At 52.0% G+C, this 21,863-nt stretch overlaps 2 protein-coding genes across 2 annotated transcripts; one reads left to right on the top strand and one right to left on the bottom strand.

Annotated features, from left to right (window-relative positions):
* Window positions 1–490: 490 nt before the first annotated feature.
* GFAP (glial fibrillary acidic protein) lies at window positions 491–12,603 on the top strand. The gene is made up of 9 exons (XM_090044320.1): window positions 491–1,064; window positions 4,658–4,718; window positions 5,695–5,790; window positions 7,136–7,297; window positions 7,919–8,044; window positions 8,616–8,836; window positions 9,558–9,601; window positions 10,022–10,107; window positions 12,527–12,603. Exons 1-9 carry the CDS (start codon window positions 553–555, stop codon window positions 12,560–12,562), a joined length of 1,344 nt encoding a protein of 447 aa, XP_089900446.1. The 5' UTR covers window positions 491–552; the 3' UTR covers window positions 12,563–12,603.
* A 6,169-nt stretch (window positions 12,604–18,772) lies between these two features.
* Window positions 18,773–20,659, bottom strand: FAM187A (family with sequence similarity 187 member A). The gene has a single exon (XM_090044321.1). It carries the CDS (start codon window positions 20,549–20,551, stop codon window positions 19,313–19,315), a length of 1,239 nt encoding a protein of 412 aa, XP_089900447.1. The 5' UTR covers window positions 20,552–20,659; the 3' UTR covers window positions 18,773–19,312.
* Between the last annotated feature and the right edge of the window lie 1,204 nt (window positions 20,660–21,863).

The raw sequence follows: 21,863 nt of genomic DNA on the forward strand, positions 1-21,863 counted from the left end.
ATCCCTCTAACAAACTGGAGACTTACTCTGACAAGCTTGCCCCCCTCCCCACCATGCCTCTGAGACTCCAGAACATGTTGGCTCGTCCTAGTCTCCAGGACTCTGGGAAAAAGGGCATGTACAGAACAGGGTGTCCTTTGCCACAGCCACCTCCCAGGAGCACACAGCCATGACACGAGTTTGTGGGATGCTGATGCCCACCCACCAGGGGGACAAGGGGCCCTGGAAGCTGTGGCCCACGCGTTCCCCACGTAGCACGTCAGCTGGTATTCACTCTCCTTTGCCCAGGACAATGACTGAGGGTTTCTGCTTCATTTGTCAGTCTTTGTTCTTCTGCCAAGGACTGGGCAGTTGGCACGGTACGTGGCAGCTTCTAGGACCAGGCACACAATACCCACCCCCTTCAGGCTCCCCCCTCCTTTAGCTTCTCACACACACACCCTGTCTGGGGAGGGCCAGTCCTCTGCATAAAACCCATTGCAGAGCAGCCAGCATCCTGTCGGAGCTTTGCCACTGCCCAGAGGACAAGGCCTGGCCCAAAGGAGCAGGAGCATGAGTGTGAGCATGGAGGGCCAGAGGCTGTCTTCTTATGGGAGGCGATTTGGCTCCCAAGCCACCATCCACCAGTCCCTGAGGTACTCTCCTGGCCGCAGGCTCCTGTCCTCCAGCCCTACCTCCCGGGTCTCCGTGACCAAAATGAAGACCTCCAGCCTGAGCTTCCGCACCAGCCCCCGCTTCAGCCAAGACAAGGTGGACTTTTCCCTGGCTGATGCCCTCAACGCTGAGTTCAAGGAGACACGCACCAATGAGAAGGTGGAGATGATGGAGCTGAATGACCGCTTTGCCAGCTACATTGAGAAGGTTCGTTTCCTAGAGCAGCAGAACAAGGTCCTGGTGGCAGAACTAAACCAGATCAGAGACAAGGAGCCCACCAAGCTGGCCGACATCTACCAGGAGGAGCTACGGGAGCTGCGGCGGCAGGTGGACCAGCTGTCTAACTCCAAGGCCAGGCTGGAGATCGAGAGGGACAACCTGCTGGAGGACGTCAGCATCCTCCGGCAAAAGTAAGGCACTGTCACGGAGCAGGGGAGCAGCTGCTGTCCCTAGTGGTGTCAGTGCAGTGAAAGCATGGCACAGAGCCGAAGGCATAGAGGCAGACAAGTCACGCCAGGAAAGAGAGAGTAGTCACTTGCCTTGGCTGAGTAGCTGGAGATTCAGTACACTTTACAAGTTTTCCTTATGCTTTAAACTGATGGGGAGTAGGGCAGTGCCCTCCGCCCCCGCCTTGCCTGCGGCAGGTTAGGTTGTTCCTAGCATCCTTGGGCTACATGCCTGGTAGTTAGTTATGTGGCAGGTTGTTTGTGGGGGCTTAGGAATACGTTAGACAAATACCTGTCTGGGATAGTTTGGATATAGGGATGATCCTGCCTCAAGCAGGGGGTTGGACTGGGTGATCTCCGGAGGTCCCTGCCAGCCTTGCTTTCCCATGATGCTTTGATATGATTCTGTAAGGGTGGAGGGAGGGGAAGATGAAAAGACAGATGGATAGACAGTGGTAGGACCCAGGGACTCATCTGCTGGTATGGTTCCCAATGCTGCTGCTGGCCTGCTGGGTGACATCAGTCAGCTCACTCTCCCCTTCTCTGACTAATGTTCACTGCCTGTAAGGAGAGCTGGGGGAGGGAGCTGTGAACGCAAGGGGAACCAAGTGTTATCCACGGCCAGATTTTCCGGTGACCTCACACTAGCCTCCCATATTGCACTGGGAAAAAAAGCAACTATGCAGCAAAGTGTGGGCTTGTACTCCTGCATTTTCAAACCCTGATCTGAGAGCTAGGTGCCCAGCTACCCAGTGTACCCATGCTGACCCCCACCTGATCCCCCAGAGCTGCTGTACACCCTGGTGGGCAGGCATGAAGGCACATGTACCCAAGTGGTTTAACCAGCACAGGGCAGCAGTAAATGCATGTAGCAGAGGGACCTGCTCTCCCTGCCTCCCTCACTGCAGCCCTCTGTGACAAACAGCATGCTGGAACAAGGCTCAGGAGAAAAGACTTAGGTCTGTGAGCCAAATTGCTTGCACACTGCACATGTAACAAAAGCTCTGCTCTGCTGAAGCTCTGAGGGCAGGACAGAAGGAGGAGGGGGAAGGGCTACCAGCCTCATTAGAGAAGGGCTTGCCCCTGTGCTGGCTGCACGGTTGTGCTGGCCATACACCAGCACACTTTGTTTTTTGGAGGAAGTGTGCTCTAACAGTTTGGGTAGACAACTAGACACCCAAAGTGGCATGTCCCAGTCCAGGCTGGAAGAAGTATGCTCTAGCACCAGGTTCCCAGTCTGTCCCCTGCTTTGAGACTGAGATGCCATGTTAGCATGGGTACAAGGGTTTGAGAGTCAGGACTCCTGGGTTCCAGCCATTTGAGCAAGATGTTGACTCTACTGTGTCTGAGGGAGGGCTCTGCTCACCCACAGGCCTTGTGAAACGTAGGCCCCCGACAGACGTGCAAGTAAAGGTGCAATGGGGTCTGATGCAGGATCCCCACAATTGTGCTTCCATGTGCATGACAGGAGGTATGATTGTGGGATTCTGCATCAGATCCCAGCGCACCTTATTGTCAGCACAGGAGTGTTCCTGGGTTCCCCCTGCACTGAAAGTAGCAAGCTCCCATGTCTGGGAGACCCCTCAATTGAAGGGGCTCCCAGCCACTGGGGGACACGATGCACTCCCAGGGCTGGGAGCTGTCAGCTGATGTGGCACCCAGCCACTGGAGTGCATCATGTCTAGGAGCCCTGTCAGCTGATCCAGGCTCCCACCTGCAGGTTGCGTCCCCCAGCTAGGAGCCTGGATCAGCTAATAGAGCTCCCATGCCACTGGCAGCACCATCAGCCAACAAGGCACCCAGCCAGGCTCACCCAGGCCACACATTCAATTGATGACATGACAGCAACCAGCCACAAAGTTATTCAGCATTTTTGTATAATAGTTTTGTGACTTATTCCTTGTTTTATGACACCATTAATTGCATTAATGTGTGGCTGAGTGACAACTTAAGACATGATGAACTGGTCAACCACATCTTAAATGTAACGTATGCCAGGAGCTGGCATTAGAGCAAGGACCCAGGATTATTGCTACTGGTTGAAGGCTGTTAGCAGCAGGTCTACCCATGTCCCAGTCAAACACAGATGCAACATGCTGCATCCTACAGTGCACACACACAACAGACCACCCAACACACTGCACTCCACAGTGCATGTGCGCACACACACAGACACATGCACACACGCGTGCACAACAAACACAAGCCAATGCACTGTGTGCCACTGGGCCCACTGCACACTCCACACCCACAGCATGCACACAGCAAACACAACCCCTGTATGCTCAGCCTCCTAACCTCCCTACCCCATGGCCTGCAAACTGCAGCCCACCTAGATACCTAGGCCATCAACACAGTCCAAGGTGCTTCCTGCTGGTACCCACCACAGCCTGTCAGCATGTGCAACCCAAGCCAGCCAGCTCCATGTCAGTGCAGATTTCTGCCAACATCTGCCGCCTCCCTGGGTAGGTTCTGCTGCTTCCAGCTGACCATGACACCCTCCTTGACCACAGGAACCTTGACAGTCAGGACACGCTGGGCTCTACAGCCAAACCCTTGAGGCAGGTATTCTCACGCATCCGCTAGCTATCTGCCTTCTCAGCACTTGGAGCTCCTGCCCCCACATGCTTCTCCCTGCCACCACCCTCCCTTTGGCTTTCCTTGTCATTACCTTCTTGGGCTCTAGCCAGCATACTCCCCTGTGCCCTCATGGCTGGCAGTCTGAAAGGATGCTCTCTGCAGACCATCTTTGGCTTGTACCAGATCCTGAAGGCCAGGCAGCTGCCAGGGGAAGCAGCATGTGAGTCCCCCCATGGCCCTGCAAGAGCCTACATCTTTCAGGAAACCTGCTTTTCACTCTAGGCACATTGCAGGGTTTACCCCAATGCCCTTCCCAACCCACCATGCCCTGGCACCTGATTTTGCCCCTGGGCCTCACCTGAGAGGTGCTGTGTAGCTGCTCTGCAGTGTGGGACTAGGCAGTATTGGGAATAGTTTCCATGAAACTTGGCACCTCTGTGTCCCTGGGCCCACTCTTGCCTTTCCCAGAACAATGCTGTAAGGGAAATGTGCTTGCTGGTGTCTAATGCTGCACCTGGGATGGGAACAAGTGCACTGATGGAGGAGGGGGCTGGGGTGTGCATCATGAGGCTTTGTGGAGGTGGGGGGCAGATAGTGTGTATATGTGGTTGAGGACAGGAAGATGCCTGGAGATTGTATGCCTGATGGTGATTGTCTGTGGGTGTCCATGTGAAGGAAGGTGTATATTAGGAGTCTTGGGTGAGGGCAATCGTGTCTGTGTGAGATGGAGATAAATTCTGGGTGTGTGGGTGAGGAGGATGGTGCATGTGAGGGTTGGAAGATGAGGAGGATTGTGTATGCAAAGAGGTGTGTGTGTGCGCGTGCATTAATGAAAGGGAATTATATGGGGTCTGTATGCTGTGTGGTTGTTTTGACCTTGAGGGTTTGTTTGTTTGGATTTAGCTGTTTGAAAGAAACAGAAAAGCCAATAATTAGATTAAAACTGTGCCGACTTCCCTGTTTGTTTCTTGTTTAAGGTTGCAGGATGAGATTAATCTGCGGCTGGAAGCTGAAAACAATTTGTCTTCCTACAGACAGGTGAGGGGAGCATTGCCTCCTGCCAGACAGGCCCAAAACTGGGTGCTGTGGGGCCCCACACATTGCAGGATTGGACCCTTAACCCTAGAGACCGGAGTGTCTTGGCTGGAGAAGCCTGGGCCTGGGTGGCACTCAGAGTTGGGTCAGGACCGGGACTCAAGATGGCAGGCAGGTTCAAGGGACAGGCAAGCCCAGCATCCAAAAGTATGACTCCACCTGCTGAGCTCCTTCCTCCCAGGAGGGCAACTAACTTGGTCTGAAATCCCCCCACCCAACATCTTTGTCACTCAAAGGCAGTATCACACCACCTTGGAACGAGGGGGCAGCCTCCACGGTTGTATGCACAACAGAAGCGACGTACTTGGGCTCCTGAGACAAGGTGCCACTCTGTCCCACTCAGTCAACAGTTCCAGCCAGAGGGGAGGCCACTAATGCCCTGTTCATCTGACCTCTAGCACTATGAGAATAGCAGAGAAGCCAGGAAAATGCAGGCATACAGCACAGCCAGGCTTGGCCAGCTGATGTCCTATCTGTGTCACTGGACTTAGAAGGAACAAGGTCATCTGCAGCTCCCCCCACATGCAGTCCAGCACTTCAGGGACACAGCGTTTGGCCCTGCAGGAGAGCAGGAACTCTTTTGGCTGTCTCCTCATGCCCTTCCAGAGAAGGTAGCTGTACTGTGGGAGCTGGGTTCAGTAATGCCAGGCCACTGAACCTGGGCATGCCCTGCTGGGCCACTGTTCCTCTAGGTTTTGGAAGCAGGTAAGATTCAGACCAGGAGGCAAAGAGCTAACTTTTATTGGTGACTAGCTTGGTGGATTCAGACCCAAGTAAGCAGGGTAAAGATATTTGCTGTCACATGTAACTGAACTGATGTGGCCTATAAAGAAGTGCAAAAGAAAGACTGGACCTTGCTTGATGCTGGTTGAACCAGATGGTGTCTGTCCCTTCACCTCCCCTGCTTCTCTCCTGCCAGGATGTTGATGATGCTGCATTAGCTCGCTTGGACCTGGAGCGGAAAGTTGAGTCCCTGCAGGAGGAGATTAACTTCCTGAGGAAAGTCCATGATGAGGTAACATGGTAGATCTGCTTTCCCAGCCTGCACAGCTCCTGGGCATAGAGTGGGCCTACACACATCTGTCCTTGCTCACTGCAAGTGGTCTGGGGGGGGTGGGGACGGGCTCTTCACTTTCCTTGTATTCTGGGAGCTCTGCCTCTCACCAGGGGCAGATCTTGGGTGGGGTGCAGTTGTGCGGTTCACTCCACCCAAACTTTAAAACCAACTGCCTGGGAATGGCACCAGCATTTCTATTCAGGCAGTGCTGAGAAAGTCAGCTGACTTCATGACTCACTATCATCTCCCTGATTCCTGCTACTCTCTTTTTACTCCACAGGTGTTAATAACCCTCTCCCCTTTTTACTGATCTTGATGTTCCACTATTCGAACTATCCTTTCTTCTGCAATTCTGCTGTCTGTTAGCCATTTCTGGTAATATCTCTCTTCTTTTTCACAGCCCTGCCAACCATTTTTAGCTCAAGCTGAAAACCTAACTCAGGTGTGGTAAAATTAACACTGGTGTAGAAATGACTGATGGTGGAATACTGCAGGTGCTGTTAAGATACTCAGGAAGGCTAGATTTTGTTTTATGAATCTGAATAAGAGACATACATTTAACTATAATGACTACAGGACTAATGATGCAATGTCTTTTGACTATTTTGACTATAGTTCGTTGTGTTATTTAAACTTTATGTATAAAATGTATTGTGTATATGCAATGATGCACCACATCACCTGCACCTTCATTTTCAAAATCCTAGATCTGTCCATGCCTTTCACCCACTTCCTCCCTTGGCTCCTTCTGTGCCGGCTGTGTTCCACCATGGCCTGTTTATTCTGACAGGGAGAGTAAGAAGTAGAAGAAAATCTTTGACCCAGAGGTGACATGTCAATTTTGCATTAGCGAACAGTTGTCACAGAGCCTAAGTCAATATTACTTACACACCAACAGCCCCCAGGGAGGCAAATGTTCATACAAGGAGACCCTATGACATATATCCCTTCCTTTTAGAATGAGCAATACCAACACTTATCTTAAAACCAGGCACTGCTGGTTGACTTCTGTTGTCTTATACAAGTACCATAAACAGAGGGTTGAATGGATAGTCTTCTGAAGAAGCCCCAGAAACAGTGTCATACCTTACAGTGACCAACGGAGCATGTTGCAGAAGAGCTGTGACTGGAAACCTCTTCCCTACAGGCAGCTCCTTCCACCCCGTGGCCACTAAGGCAGTAGCAATACCCTCACCCCATGTAGGAGCATCTCAGTGCAGGTCTCTTTGCCCATCTGCCAGCCATATGAGTATGGCCAAGCCCTGTTCCTCACCTCCAACCTTCATTGCTTGTATCTTTTTAGGAGCTGCGAGAGCTCCATGAGCAGCTGGCCCAGCACCAGGTGCACATTGAGATGGACATGACAAAGCCGGACCTGACTGCTGCACTGCGGGAGATTCGCATTCAGTATGAGTCCATGGCCACCAACAACATGCACGAGACAGAGGAGTGGTACAAGTCCAAGGTAACATTGCCCAAGGTGAAGGCCATCTGATCTCAGGGGTTGCTTGGGAAGCATTGGTGAGCTGTGTTTGCACAGGATGCTGATGACATCTGTTTGTTCCCCGTTCTGCAACCAGCCAACCACTATCCACCTGGCAGGCGCTGCATTGCAGATGCTTCCAGGCTGGTGCCATCTTTGCCACATGCTGCCAGACAAGTCACCAGACAGGCTGGACAGGAGATGAACACTGACAGTGCTGGACAGTGTTAGCTATGCAGCAGGCCTTTTCTAGCAGGGTCTTAAAGGCCTCCACCAGCTCACAGCAGTGTTCCATGGCTGTCTCTGCCCCTCCTGTCTCCAGGATTGCTGTGCCCTTTTTACAGGCAGGGAAGGTGAGGAGCAGCAGATAGGTGGAGGCAGGATGGGAATAGAGCCCCAGAGTCCTGGCTCCCCATCTTGCATGTCCTTCCCAGGGCTAGGACTGGAACCCAGGGTTGCAGGTTGTCTGTGTTCAAACATTCCACTTCCCCAGCTCCTCTCTTGCTCCTCGCTCCCACAGCACCAAGCCCCTTCACATACTCACTTCCCCAGGAGGCAGTCCTCTAGCTTTTGGTGCCATATGTGCTAACACCTCTCTCCCAGTTTGCAGACCTGACAGATGCTGCTGCTCGCAACATCGAAGCACTACGCCTGGCCAAGCAAGAAGCAAACGAGTACCGGCGCCAGCTTCAGGCCCTCACCTGCGACCTGGAGTCCCTGCGGGGGTCGGTAGGTGAAGGTGTTGTGGAGGGGGAGGTGGCAGTGAGATAGGGCTCTGGACCCTTGCTTGGGGCAGGTTTACTTGTGCTGCCAATGGAGGTGCCTTCCATTAGCATCTCCCCATAGTGAACAACAACTGTCACATAACCCAGTTCTGGGTTATGGTTATCAATTCTCTTTAGTTTCAAGTGAACCCAATCACATTAACTTTCTCTTCCACTGTGGGCTATGATGGCTCCATCCCAGGCAGGCGCAGAGGGGAGGGAGAACCCAGCAGAAGTCAAATAACATTGTGCTTCATTGTGGCCCTGTCACCTGCAGAGAGGGAGGCTGCCAAGCCAGAGGCCCAGGGCTCCACTCCAGGAGGTTGGAGGCAAGAGGGTTCCAGCATTAGTGCATGGACATAAGGTGTGGGACTGGACTAGATGGACCAGTGGCCTAAGCCAGCCTCTCAGTAACAGCACTGCAGTTTGACAATATCCCTGGGGATCCTGTAACCCTAGTGGGCCTGGTCCATGACACCATGATTTCTAGAGAGTGAAGGGGTTAGTATCTCCTTGCTTTCCCCTTCACCTCTCAGAATGAATCCCTGGAGAGGCAGCTGCGGGAGATGGAGGACCGCTATGCCATTGAGACAGCCAGTTACCAGGACACAGTCATTCGGCTGGAGGAAGACATCCGGAGCCTCAAGGAGGAGATGGCCCGGCACCTCCAGGAGTACCAGGACCTGCTCAATGTCAAGCTGGCCTTGGACATTGAAATTGCCACCTACCGCAGGCTCCTGGAGGGAGAGGAGAGCAGGTGAGCCTCCCCAGATGGATGGAAAGAGGAGCATGAGGCCCTGGAAGGGCTGTGCCTCCTCATGGTGCTGATTGATAGTCCTATTCCCAGCACCTCCCACCCCTAAGGATGCCAGAGCCCTTCTCTGGGTGTCCACAGATGCCATTTTCCCTCAGTGTGGGGGGTCTCTCCAAGGTTTCCCACACTGGCAGGGTAGGGCAGGGATATTCATTCTTTCCTTTTGGGGAAGGGGTGTTCCATCTGCTGCCCATGTTCAGCCTGTTCTTTGTATACACAGCCAGCCTCTGCCTTCCCCACACTGTGACCAGCCCTAAAACATGTCAGTCAACAGGTGCTGCAGTTCATGGCAGCAATGAGGACCAGGCATGAGATGCTTTGCCCCCAAAACCAGGGGCCAAACTCCTGTCAAGTTTGAGGAAAGTCCAGATTTGGAGCCAAACATGGCACCTGGGACTCACTGAGGCCAACTGATCCATGCAATAGGCACTGAATGAGCCCAAATCTGCTCTCAGCTACACCCACGCAGTCCCACTGACTCCCACAGGGTGAGTGAGAGCAGAGGGTTAGTCATGGGACCGAAGCATATCTCCAGCCACCCTGCTGTCCCAGAGCTCACTGAAGCCTTGGATTTCCATGGGGGGTACCCTGCAAGGGCTGCTGTCATGAAAACCTGTCTTGAGACCCATCTGACACCCCGCGCCCCTCCATTTTGTCTCCACAGGATCACAATCCCCGTGCAGACTTTCTCCAACTTGCAGATCCGAGGTCAGGACACTGTATGTCTCCTTTGGGGAAGGGGGTGTGTGGGCTGGTGAGATGTGACACCTTTCCCATATTGCTACGAAGCCCAGTGGCCTTGAAGGTTTATCCTAATAGGAAGGTGCAGCACTGGCGTGAGCAGACATTGACCATCAGCCTGGAGACAGCAGACTGGGAGTGTGGGGGGAGCTGGGTAACTGATGTCTTACAACTAGTGGCATTTGTAGCTCTGGACACTATGATGGAAACCATCAAGATTTCTTTGTCATCTGTCAGGGAAACAGATGTTCTGGGGGAGCCTGGCTTTTTCCCTTGTACCAAAAGTTGGTGCTTGGGTCAGGAGCTGGCTTATGGTGGAGGTCAGGAGCGGGGTGTTTGGCCTGCTCTGTGTGGCAAGCCGTGACTAAACTCTGTGCTAACCCCCAGAGACTAGCCTGGATACCAAGTCCATGTCTGAGGCTCAACTGAAGAGGAACATCATGGTCAAAACTGTGGAGACCAGAGATGGAGAGGTAAGGAGATGGCCTCACCTCCCTGCCGTCATCCATCTGCTTCCCTTCCTGCTGGAGCTCCCTGATTCTGCCGCACTCCACTCCACTGCTGTTGGGACTTAGAAATGTTCACCTCTCCCAAGCAATAGGTCTTACTGGGGGACAGGTCCTGAGGAGGCAACTGAATGCTGTGACATGCAGCTATGCATTCCTCAGGGTGGGGAATTCTCCACAGAGAGGAGCAGCCACCTTTGGTTCTGCTGGTACAACTCACCACTTGCCAGCTGTACTGGCTCTGGGACTAGCCCCTCATGTGCACCGGGAGCCCAGAAAGGCCAGTGTCCCACAGGGAAGGCACTGAGGAGGGAGAACTTTGTGGGAGAACAGCAGATGAGGAATGTTTTGGAGGGCTGGGCACAGAATATAGGCAGTTTCAATGGAACATGTCAGTGCTAGTGAAACTTCCCAGCAGGAAGAAGTAAAACCGGATAATGCCAATTCCCCATGCCATTTTGACTCTGTGTACCATGGTTAGTTCTTTAATCTAATCAAAAAACTTAAACAGAATGAATCCAGACAAGAAAAGTGATACTACCTGCTTTAGTATTACCAAACCAAAATGATCCAACAGCAATGACCTTACCCACCTGTATGGGTCTGACTCTAGATGCCTGAGAATTCCCGTTTCATGGGAAATTTTACTTTTTCTTTCAATCTGGAAATCATCTTTTCTTTTTTTAATATCCAGCTTGCCCACTGGGCAGACATTCTAGCTCCCAGCTGGCTCTGCGTTGGGGTGATGGCCCCAGCATAGGGATCAGGGGGGTCTGGGTTCTGGGCTAGTCAGTGAACTTGTTTGTGTCTGTCTTTGGCCTTGAACTTTCCATCTGTAAACCAGAGTGAATGAGCCTGTCTCCCTTCTCCATCCCCATGACAGTGCAGTGCTGACGGTATAACTGCACCTGCCCCAAGGGCCTTTGGTGGTACCACCTTGTCAGCAGATGAACCTGCCTCATCCCAGCCCTGACCATCAGGTGGTACCTGCAGGTGGCAGCTGTGTAGGGCTGGGGTTGTGAGCCCCACAAGACAGGTCTCTGACTATATGCTCATGTACCAGCCTGGGAACACAGGAAGAGGAGATAATGGTATTGAATCTGGAAAGACAGACAGAGTTGGGAGGTTCTGGGAAAAGTCCCACAGAGATTTTAGTTCCTACGTGCTGATCAAGACAATAAACCATCTTCTTCCCAGTGCTGCATCTTAGAAGAGTAAAGAGTTCCCTATTTTGGGTCCCACTTTGAGGCGGCCTGTGGAGATGGGCAATGCCTGGCTGGTGCATGGGCAGAGTTGGGGGGTTGGAGAGCCAGGGCTGGAAGGGCAGGACAGGACCAAAGTGTTTTGTGGCCCAAACTGGTGAGTCAGCGGGAGGTGTTTTGGCAGAGCAACATGGGAGATGCTTGCACAGCACCTGTGAGCTCTATTCCTGGCCATCGGCCCCTCACTCTGGCTTGCACACTGAGGGAGGGAGATTCACAGTATCCCGCTGAAACCAGGCACCTGTCAGGAGGTTTTGTTAATTATGCACACACAAAGGATCCCAGTGGGAGCTCTGCTGAGTGACTACACAGTGCCCTCTGCGGGGCTGAGCACAACACACCATGCTGCCGTATTCTTTCTTCATGCTCATGACGGCTGCTGACAGCCTGATCACTGGTCCCTGAATATGACAGGGACTTTCAATGTTGGGCTGATGACTCTGCAGGACTCTCTTGTGACACCTTTCTAAAGCCTGCAGCAGGGGGATGAAGTAAAGCAGCTGTTTGCCAACACTGGTCCAGCTCTGGGGACATGAGCTGCCCAGATCCTCCCAGCTTTCTCCAGCGGGAGTGTCTTGGATCTGGAAGACTCCTGTCCTGCAGACTGGGACTGCACTTTGTGTCACAGACACCCTGTGCTGCGGGGCAGATAGGCTCCTGCCCTGAGCTGTCCCCACCACTGGCCTGTGGGGACTGTGAGGCTGGGGTGAGGACCCTGGTACTGAATTTTTCAAGCCCAGGGGCTATTTCAGGACAGGCTAGAACACAGTGAGCATGTAAAGAGGTATGGATGGGCAGCGCTGTAGCTGAATAACTTTTGCTTGCTTCTAGCTTCATAGGGCAGTCATGGGCACAAATTAAGGCTGCTAGAGCCTGGGAGTTGCCAGACAGAGGAAGCCTGAGCTCCTCCAGCCTGTCTGGGTGCCAGTCTTCACCCCACATGGGCTAACCCCTGGCCCCCCACCCCTGGCAGCAGTGTGCCTCTGGTAGGGACCTGTCCCTACAGGGGAGCATGGGTATCCTCAGCCAGCCCTGACCCCCAAGAGAGCCTTATCCCTCTGAGGAGGACAGCAGTGGGACTGGCACAAGAGGTCACTGTCCTTCTCTTCTCTATCTGCCTCCAGGTGATCAAGGAGTCCACCCAGGAGCACAAGGAGTGAGGCAGGCGGAGCTGGAGGGTGACACGAACAGCAGAAGCTTGTAGCTGTAGATCCTAGCAGCAATAGACCCTAGCTGGTACTCCATCCTTCCAGTGTGGCAATGTGAGGGCATGGCTGCTCCAGCCACCCCTGAAGCCCACAGCTGGCTCGGCCACCACATGGAGGAGCAGGTGTCACCAACTGGAAGAGCTACAGCAACCAATTCCCATCCCCCCAATTAGACCTGCTGCTGACGGTCACTGTGCAGGTAGACTAGTGCTTCGGCCTGTGTGGGAACAAGTGATGTCCATCATCCCCTTCCCTCCCAGTTCTCACCCTCAGCTTCATTCTATTATTCTGCCCCATCAGAGTTAGCTGCCCACAAGATGCTGTGTCCCCACCAGGTAGGGTAGGTCCAGCTGGCAGTCCCCTAGCCATAGGGCTGCGCTATGTTCCCTTGCCCTAAATCCACTAATATGATAGTTCTCTTATTGCAGTAGCTTTGCAGGAGGCTGCTGGGGAGGGGAGAGGAGGGGAGAACAGGGGGAGGCAGAGCAACCAAACATCCCAATCCTGCCCAGAGGGAAAGGCCAAAATCTGTGGCCTGGTGACTGCAGAATCCGCCCCTGGGGTTGAAAGGGGTTTGGCTATATGCTCTGTGCAGAAGAGGATAACCCAGTATCTGGCCCTCCTGATTGCCTGGGAGACTCCCACAGGTCTAGAAGCGGGGTGGTGCTGGGGAGAGCAGCTCTCTTGTAGCTCAGCCTGCAACCCTTGCACACACCCGCAGCTATCCCTACTCCACTGCTGTCTGGCCATCTGCAGGTCAGACAGAAAGGCTTCACTGGAGGGGGATGCTGCTGCCCCTCCTGCAGTGCCCCACGGCCCAAAGGTGTAGGGCTTCTGTTCCTGGCACCTTGGAGTAGGGTTCTGGCACCTTGGAGTAGGGTCAGTATGGCCCTGTGAAGCAGGCTCTGTCCCCTCCTTTCCCTGCCAGTGCACAAGAGGCAGGATGGGAATAGTCTACCGAGTTACACCCCCTTCTGCAAAGGCAGCAGTACTGTACTCAGTGCTGTGGTCCACTTAGGAGCCTGGGCTATGCTCTTGCCCAGTAGAATAGAACTGGTGAGTCTGGAAACAGGAGAGCAGGGGCCCTGGAGCCCTAGTGAGGTTCGTCTGCATGCCCATGTCCATCTTGTTGGTCTGCCAGATATATGTGCCTTGGAGATCCAATTTACCCTGGGGAGAGGGGAGGACAGAGCCTCACAGGCACCTTTCTGCTGCTGTCAAGATATCATGAGGCCCCAGCAAGGACATCAGGGTAATGATCACAGAGGGAGGGCACGCAGCTGCCTTCCTGTACTGGGGGTTTGCCAGAGGAGGATGCAAGCATGAGTGTGAGCAGCAGGGCCCCAAGGGGAGGGGTTGTGCATAGTATCTCCTCTGTCTCGTGGTCAGGGTTCCCAGTACCCCTCACTGAAGTAGCACTGAGTAGCGCTTGCTGTCAGGGCCCTTAGAGTAGTGCAGCTCAGTGCCCAGGCTGCAAGTTGGGTGATCTGTATTCTGCCCCCTGCTGTGCTGCAAGCCATGGGCCACATCTGTGTCCTGCTCTTGCTGGAGTTGGTGGGAGTCTCCCTATGAAAGCAGGTCCTTAATTCTCTGTGCCTCAGTTTCTCCCTTGCATTGGAGTGACATTTCCCTCCTGTGCAAGTGTGCTGGGTGGCTGAGCTCATTCATATTGAGGGCGGGGTGGGGAGCCTCTGGGCACTTTGGAGGGACAGTTTTAGCTGATTCTCTCTGGGAGGGAAAACTCAGGGTTCTGCACTGAACCCGACTGCAGATCCAAGGAGCATCTGAGATCCTGGAACCCAGAGGGTCCCATTGCCCTCAAAGGAGCTGCGAAATAGGCCTATCCTAGAGGAGTATGGGCAGCAGAATCCAGTCTTGCACCAAGCAGCCCTCTCTGGGGTTTGCACTGGAGCAAAGCTGCTTGTCTCTGCTTGCCCTGAAGTTCAAGGCAGTAGTGTGTGCTGCTACACAGGCTGCTGCATTCTGCCTAGGAGGTGGCTGGATGGCAGCATTGGGTGGACAGAGTGTAGTAATGCTAGGCACGTGCTGTGGTTCTTAGGGTTGTGGAGTCAAGTAGTCAGCTGATCAGGAACCAGTGCTTTTTCCCTCAGCTGGATGGTGTCTAACGCAAGTGAAAATGAAGAAGGTGGAGAGAAAGGGAATGAAGGGCCAAGAGTGAAGGAGGATGGGGCTGGCCCCATCTGGGAGCCTGATCATGTAATCAGGTGCACAAGAGGCCTCCTTGAGACCAAGCTATGCTTGGGAAGAAAGAGACCTCCATTATTAGAACAGGAGCCATGAGGGTGGTTCCCTGGCTTGGTGTCCTGGCACACAGGTGTTACCATCCCAGCTGGGGAGCCATGTCCCTTGGAACCTACCCTAGGCCTGTCATCTAGGTGCAGATATTGTGCCCATCTCCATGCTGTCCCAGTCTCAGGTAGGGATGAGCAGGGGGATAGGGCAACCTGATCCTGGGCAGTATGAAGTTGCCTGTGTTCCCAGTGACTTTGGTGCACTTGGCACCTTGGCAGGAGCAAGCTCAGAGCAAGCTCACGGTCTATGTATGTTGAATTATGAAGGGGAGATTTGGCCTGAGCCCATTGCTACTGGGCCTCTGCAGCATATGCTAGAGCATGCAGGCTCAGACCAAAGCCTTGGCTAGGGTGGCCAGCCTTGCTCCACAAGTGTGCTTGGTACTTCAGAGTCAGACTTGGCTGTAACTTATCAAATTGGCACAGGGCGCTCTCTTTGCTCCATCTGTTGGAGTGTGTCTGCCCTCTCATGGCCCTGAGTTTTTCTGTCTGCCAAGCTGCTGGGGATCCCAGCCCTGCCCCTGCCCTGAGCACTGTTTTCTTTAGGAGTCAGAAGGCAGTGACCGCTTGTCTCAAGGTTTTCTTTGAGCAGTCAGTGACAAGGTAGCGTGACGCCCATGCACACTGCACCTGTAGCTCGCTCATCCTGGGGCTGACATGTGTTTTATGGTCTTGCAGCCTCCTTGGCAGGCAGGTGAGTGTTTTTATCCCCTCCTTATCATGGGAGAAACTGAGGGACAGAATTGCCCAACAGCATGCAGCAAGATGTCAGCAGGTGGTAACAGAATCTAGCTCTCCTGGCTCCCAAGCCCATGCTTTGAATCCCAAGCAATTTGTCCCTTTGGAGTTCACCAAAAGGGAATTCCAAGGGGTGTTCCTTGTGTGCCTAGATGGGACATCCTGGTCTGGAGCCCTTGCCTTCAGGATGGTACATTTAAATCATGACTCTCATCCTATTATTGGAAGGAGAGGGAGAGACCAGAAGCAATGAGCTGCAGAGCTTGGCAGCCCTGGCTGTTTCCCTGATGCCTGAGGTCTGCTTAGGGCCTGGGTTAAGGGACAACATTGGTAGAGAGGGCTTGCTGGTGGCCATCTGTGGTGCACCTTGTTTGCACAAAGCTCTCCCTAGTCTCTGGGAAGATTCAGGTTTGCTACTGAGCAGTCTCCTGCTGGAGTGTTTGCAGCACATGTCACTCCTGAATTAATACATTAATGTCAGCAGCCAAAGCGTGAGAAAAGAAATAAAGCTAAAGCAAGCGCCCTGGTCTCACTGGTCATATGACTGCAACCTGCACCTCAGTTGGGATCTGGAGGAGAGCCCTTGTCAGGGCTCTCAAAAAGCAGGGGGTAGTTGGCCTACAAGGCCCTTCCATGGGCAACCCTTGGACAGGTTCCACTTGCCAGTGCCCCTCAGTCCCAGCTGACATCCCCCAGCTGTTCCATGGCCCCCGAACTAGGCAAATGCCTCTGATTTCCACCCCAGAATCACACTGCTACTTCAGTCCTAGGAGCCCACACAGGGCTAGGGTCAGTATTGGGATTCCTACAGCTCCTACCACTAGTTCTGGGGCTCTCCAGGTTATGGTTAAGATTCAGACTGGTGAGTCTTTTGGGAAAAGGGTACAGGCAGAGGCTGATAGGGCTAGGGTTGGGCTGGTCAGGATCCTCCCTTGCAAATCCAGCAGCTGGTAAAGAACGAAGGATGGCAAAGGGCTCTTGCATCACCCAGTGCAAGGTCCCTGCACCATGTTGCTGTGATCCTGTCTAGGCAGTGCTTCCATCCCAACCAACAAGCACTGCTGTGTTAGTAAAAGGTAGTTGTGCAAAAATGGCACTGAGGGCCCCCACCAGGATCAGAGCCCTGTGTGAAAATCACTGGACATAGGAGGAGAGTGAGAGCACAACAGCCCTGCCATGGGCAGCAAACTGCCTGAACAGACCTGTCAGACACATATCAGAGATGTGGGGATTTACCCATGGCTGCAGTGGCAGCTGGGCCAGCACCCAGGGCACCCAATGCCCAGCCAGATGAATTGTGCTATCTTACACCCTAGACAATGGCCTAGATGGAAAGATTCAACCACAACAAAAGTCCTTCTGGCAGCTGATAGCTCATAATCCAGGTGTCGAGCTTGCCTCTGCAGTTTCTCCCCCTGCTTCCTCCCCATCACCTCCTACAAAGGACAGTAGCCTGAAAACTACACAAGATAGAGTGCCACAACTCATGGCCACCAACTGCTTCTTCCTTTCCTTGAGTCACCTCAGGCTACAGTCCAAAGGGTTTACACCCTGTTCCCAGGGTGAACCTCCTCTTCCCAATGCCCCAGCTTTCCAATCACAGCTAGGGTGGTGTATTGTGCTGCTGGCTATTCATACCCTGACCTCCATTACCAGAGCTTACCTTTGCAGGGGCTGCACTGCAGTGCCAAAGACTGCGCCTTTCAGCTTCTGGGCCTGGAAGCAATCTGAGATAGAGGACCACCCTGAAGCTCATCACATACTTCTTCTTTTCCATGGAGCTTCAGTGCTGGGGTACCAGGTCCCTCTGCACAAAGATGTAACGTCATGTGTCAGGCAGAACCCCTCTGCACTGAGTCCCTAGAGGCTATGAGGCTTGCACAGCACCAAGATGGCAGCCTCAGCTTCTTAGCTCATGTTTTTAGCTCTGGGAGGGTTGCAGGTCCTCTGCAATAGTAGCTGTCAATGCTCTCTGCCTCAGCCCTTACAGAGGAAGGAGGGACGGGACTGTTCTCTGGGGCAGGGTTTAAAGGGGATGGGGAAGGCGCCAGTGGACACAAGTATAGACAAGGCCACTTGCCATTGCCTCAGCTCCCCTGGGCTTTATCTGTGTGCTAAAGCAGGTGAAAGTTGCACTGCTCTGCCTCTGCCAAATGACATTAGCCAGTGTGCTAACCACAGCCCTTTAAAACTCATGAAGGTGCCACCCAAAAGGCTGACACAGAGCCTCCTCCTCACATGAGCCACCAGAAAATCTCTTGGAAGGCCCCTGGACTGCTACACAGACACCCACTGGTGGTTTAAAAAAAGGTTCAAGGGAAGTCTATGATAGAGGATGTGTTTAACTAAATATATAGAGATATAAATATATTTTAATTAAAAAAAATGTTCCTTGGATAGGGTGACTCAGAATGCACTGCACACTCCAAAAAAAGAAGGAAGTGGCCCGGGGCTCTAGGCAGAGTGGGTTTTCTCAGCACCCAGCCCATAGGAGCTGGGAGAGGCAAGGCACTTCACCTTGTTTCATTCCACTCCTGGGAGAGGTCTGAGTTAAAAATTGTCCCTATAATGTACCTAGGAACTTGGGGGATGAATGTGGGGTGGGGGGAACCAGCCAATGGTAGCATCTTATGAACAGAGGCAACTGAATAGCATAGCATGGAAGAGGAGCTTGCAAGCAGGTGTTCTAAAGAAAGGCTGAATTGATCGGCTGCTGGATAAGGCCAGACTTTCCAAGGGCCCAGTGTCTTTCCTCCTTTTTCTGTGGAGCTGCCAAACTCAGCCCTACTGCATGCACCAGGGTAAGTGCATGGCCTTTCAGAACAGCCAATTGGCACTTTCACTCCTAAGCCTGCCCCTATGTGCCTCAGCATCCAAACCTTATAAACAGAGATGTGAATCAATGCTGGTTTAGGATTTTCAGCTGAAACCTCCCCCCCCCATGCCACCCCACCCCAGAAAGAAGATTCACTGCAAACCTGTGCTGATATTGGAGAAACCTGTGCTACTATCAGTGACTTGTTTCAGCTGCAAAAACACCTCAATAAAAAAAAGAAACAATGGACAGGTTTTGTTTTGAAATATGTTTCTTTTTTTTTTTAATTAAAAAAACTTAAAAGGGAAAAAATAAAGTTTAATTTTAAGTTGATCCCAAACTGATATTTCTCAGTTTTTTGAGTAAAGCAGATTCGGGGGGGGCGGGGGGTTGGGGGGATCTGATTATTTGTTCAGCTGTAAGAAACCTACTAATATGATATTTAGTTATTCTGGAAAAGTGCTTTAAGACCCCTGACCAGAACACACAATGTAAATGTAAAGTATTGTTTGAGAAATGAATAAGCAGCAAGGCTTGCCCAAAGTCAGGGGATAAGCAGGGCCTAGACCAGGACTCCTTATTCACAGACTCTGTCCCCAACAAGCTATGGCAGTAATATTCTGAATGCAATTATCTTTCCAGTTCAGCTCCCTCTTTTTCATGCTCCACAATGAAAGGAAACAAGCAAGCATGTACCGGTAGCTTTTTGCTTGTCATTATTTCTAACAGGCATTAGGAAAATTCTCAACAGCCCAAGGGAAAAGATTCCAAATGAGCATAACAAGTGGATGAGATAAATAATTCCCTTGGCCTGTGGCCAAGCACTTATTCAAAAGGCTACCCCACGAAAGTGCCTCTGAACGCATAAAAGCAGCAGCGGCCGAGATGGATGCCAATGAAAACTATGGTGATAAAGACATAACTTGTGAGGATGGCCTTGATGGCGTGTCTTGTCTCAGGATCGTTAAGCGTCCGCTTGCGCTGACTTTGAAACCCCACAGAGAGCCGGAAACCAGCAATCATTTGACTCTCTCGCCAGCAGTAATAAGTGCCCCTGTCATTCAGCTGGGCAAATCGAATGTGCAGGTGATTGCCATGGTCAATGAAGACCCTCATGCTCTTGTTGACTCCCTTGAGGAAGTGGGTACGGTACAGTGGAGCTAAGTCTTTGTCCCAAGCCACTGCATGCTCTGGCCTGGCTCCAGGGCATGAGATAATCAGACTGCTTCCTATCTGCTGCTTGTGGAACTGAATGGGAACTTTGGGCACCCAGGGTTTTTCACCCAGCTTTGCAATAAGGTTGGCAATGGCAAGCACTCCTTCCTTGGGGGCTTTTTTCTTTGGACAAGGTGTCATGCAACTTCGGATGATGACCTCAGGCTTCCTGAGCTGAATGGTGCTGTGGAGGCGCCTGGGGACAGATCTTGAACCACAGGACACGACATCTGCCAAGGTGGTACGGTACCTGGGGTTGAGGTAGGTGCTGTTCATGTAGCAGAGACCAATTCTCCGTTGCTCACCTCGTACCCCGCAGCGGTCACATTTGGTCCAGTCCCAAAAGGTGGTGAACAGGCTGAACAGCTTTTCAATGTGATCCTTTTGTGGGTGCTGACCTATGTCTTTGAAGGCCACAGTGATGTACTTGGATGGCTGCACATCCACGTCATAGCCGTAGTAAAAGTCCCCTTGCTTTGTGCCGCAGAGATAGTGGCCCGAATCCTCTACTTGGGCCCGAAAGACAATGAGACTAAACATCCTAATGCTGAAACGCTTCAGTATGTCACTACCCACCCGGATGTGGCCTGAGTCCACAACCATAGTGCCATCAAAGTCTGTTAAAACCTTGGTCTCCCGGCTGCCTGGGCTGTTCTGGAAGTACCACACAACTGAGGTGATCTCTTCTGGCTTGCAGTTGCAAGGGAGCTCAAAACTCATATCAGCCAAATAGGCAGCATTGTCAAACATCAGGAAGGCTGGACAGGGTGTTTTCTTGAATATGTCTTCCTTCTCCATAATTGCAAAAGCATGGAGAAGGTCTATCATCCAAAGAAGAAAGGTCATTCCAACCAGCCTCATGGTCACCAGTCAGACTAGACTGTCTCCAAGGAGTATAAGTCAAACTGGCATCCACATCCAACAGTAAGTAAGTGTTGTGAGATCCTTATTGATCTCCTAGTCACCAAGGTTAACAGTAGGATGTTGGTGGTGGGTTAGGGAGTGCTTTATGAAGATAGAGTTTGTAGGTAAGTTTTTAACAATAGAATCTCCCCTCTGCACTAGTTGGTAGATGGGAGAGGTTGAACAGGAGTCATCAGAAATATGTCAGCTCAGCCTAATAATCGCTGGGGAGGCTACTGTAAGAAATCAGTCTATTGTGTCAAAGACTGCACTGAAAGGTCAAGGCTTTCCATTGGGGCCTCAGAGACATTCATTCTAGAACCTTTCCCTTTCTTCCTCACGTCTGTTCTAGAACACGAGTGCAGCGCTGAGACGGTCAGATTCAGAATACGCACAGCCCTATTCAGCTCTGAACATGCTGCAGACAATAACCACATAGCTTCACTGAAACACAGCTGCCCCTGGGGCTGGAGGCCATGACCAGGTAAATTTATGCATACATAGCACAACAGTGAGAAGAACGAAATTCTGACCCAAATGCAGATGGGAACAACAGTGCAGTGCATGGTGCAGAGGCCTCCACTGTTTAAGGTTTGCCTAAAGGACTTGAGCAGTAGCTGCAGAGAATTGCTCTTGGAGAGACAAATGGGGAGAGGGACCCACACTCTCTGCATCTCACCCTGTGCGTCTAGGGACTTTAAACCTAATATTTAGGCCATGTCAGCTTCCCAAACGGTTGGTCTAGGGTGCTGGATTCCATTGATATAAGGAAGTCTTGAGATGCCTCCAGCTCTTCAAATAACATAGTAGATCTTTTTGGCCACATCACCTTCTCCTCAAGAGTTCTCAGCTTAGTGGTAGGATTATGAGTGCATAAGGCTGGCACAGGAGATCTTGGTTCTATTTCCTGCTCTGACACTGACCCACTGCATAACTTTGGGCAAATCACTGCCCCTCTCTGGCCCTGATTCCCTTCTTGCCCTTTTCCTATTGTTGAGAATATTATCAAAAATGAATTTTAAATGAATGCGTGAGTGAGTGAATGAATATGGTTTCAAGCATACCCAGTCTACTGAGAAAGAAGCTTTGAGAACAGGAAGATAAGAAGAATAAATAAACCATCTACAAGAAGATAAGAACAAAAGCAGACTCCCTGTCTCAGAAGGTTATAAAACAAGCAATTCCTTACCATCCATCCTTCTGCATACCTAAGCCATGATGTATGTAACCAAAAGACTGAGTTTTGATGAAGTCAACTCAGCAACTCAAC

Source organism: Crocodylus siamensis, chromosome 4 (assembly GCF_052110815.1).
Source record: "Crocodylus siamensis isolate JL-2025a chromosome 4, ASM5211081v1, whole genome shotgun sequence".
Classification (NCBI taxonomy): Eukaryota; Metazoa; Chordata; order Crocodylia; family Crocodylidae; genus Crocodylus; species Crocodylus siamensis.

What these genes read in the sequence shown, in the direction of transcription:
- GFAP (XM_090044320.1), top strand. Translation starts at nt 553, where the DNA reads ATGAGTGTGAGCATGGAGGGCCAGAGGCTGTCTTCTTATGGGAGGCGA. An exon ending in GTCAGCATCCTCCGGCAAAA is followed by an intron (nt 1,065 to 4,657) that starts GTAAGGCACTGT and finishes TTCTTGTTTAAG; the next exon opens with GTTGCAGGATGAGATTAATC. An exon ending in TGGAGACCAGAGATGGAGAG is followed by an intron (nt 10,108 to 12,526) that starts GTAAGGAGATGG and finishes ATCTGCCTCCAG; the next exon opens with GTGATCAAGGAGTCCACCCA.
- FAM187A (XM_090044321.1), bottom strand. Translation starts at nt 20,551, where the DNA reads ATGAGGCTGGTTGGAATGACCTTTCTTCTTTGGATGATAGACCTTCTC.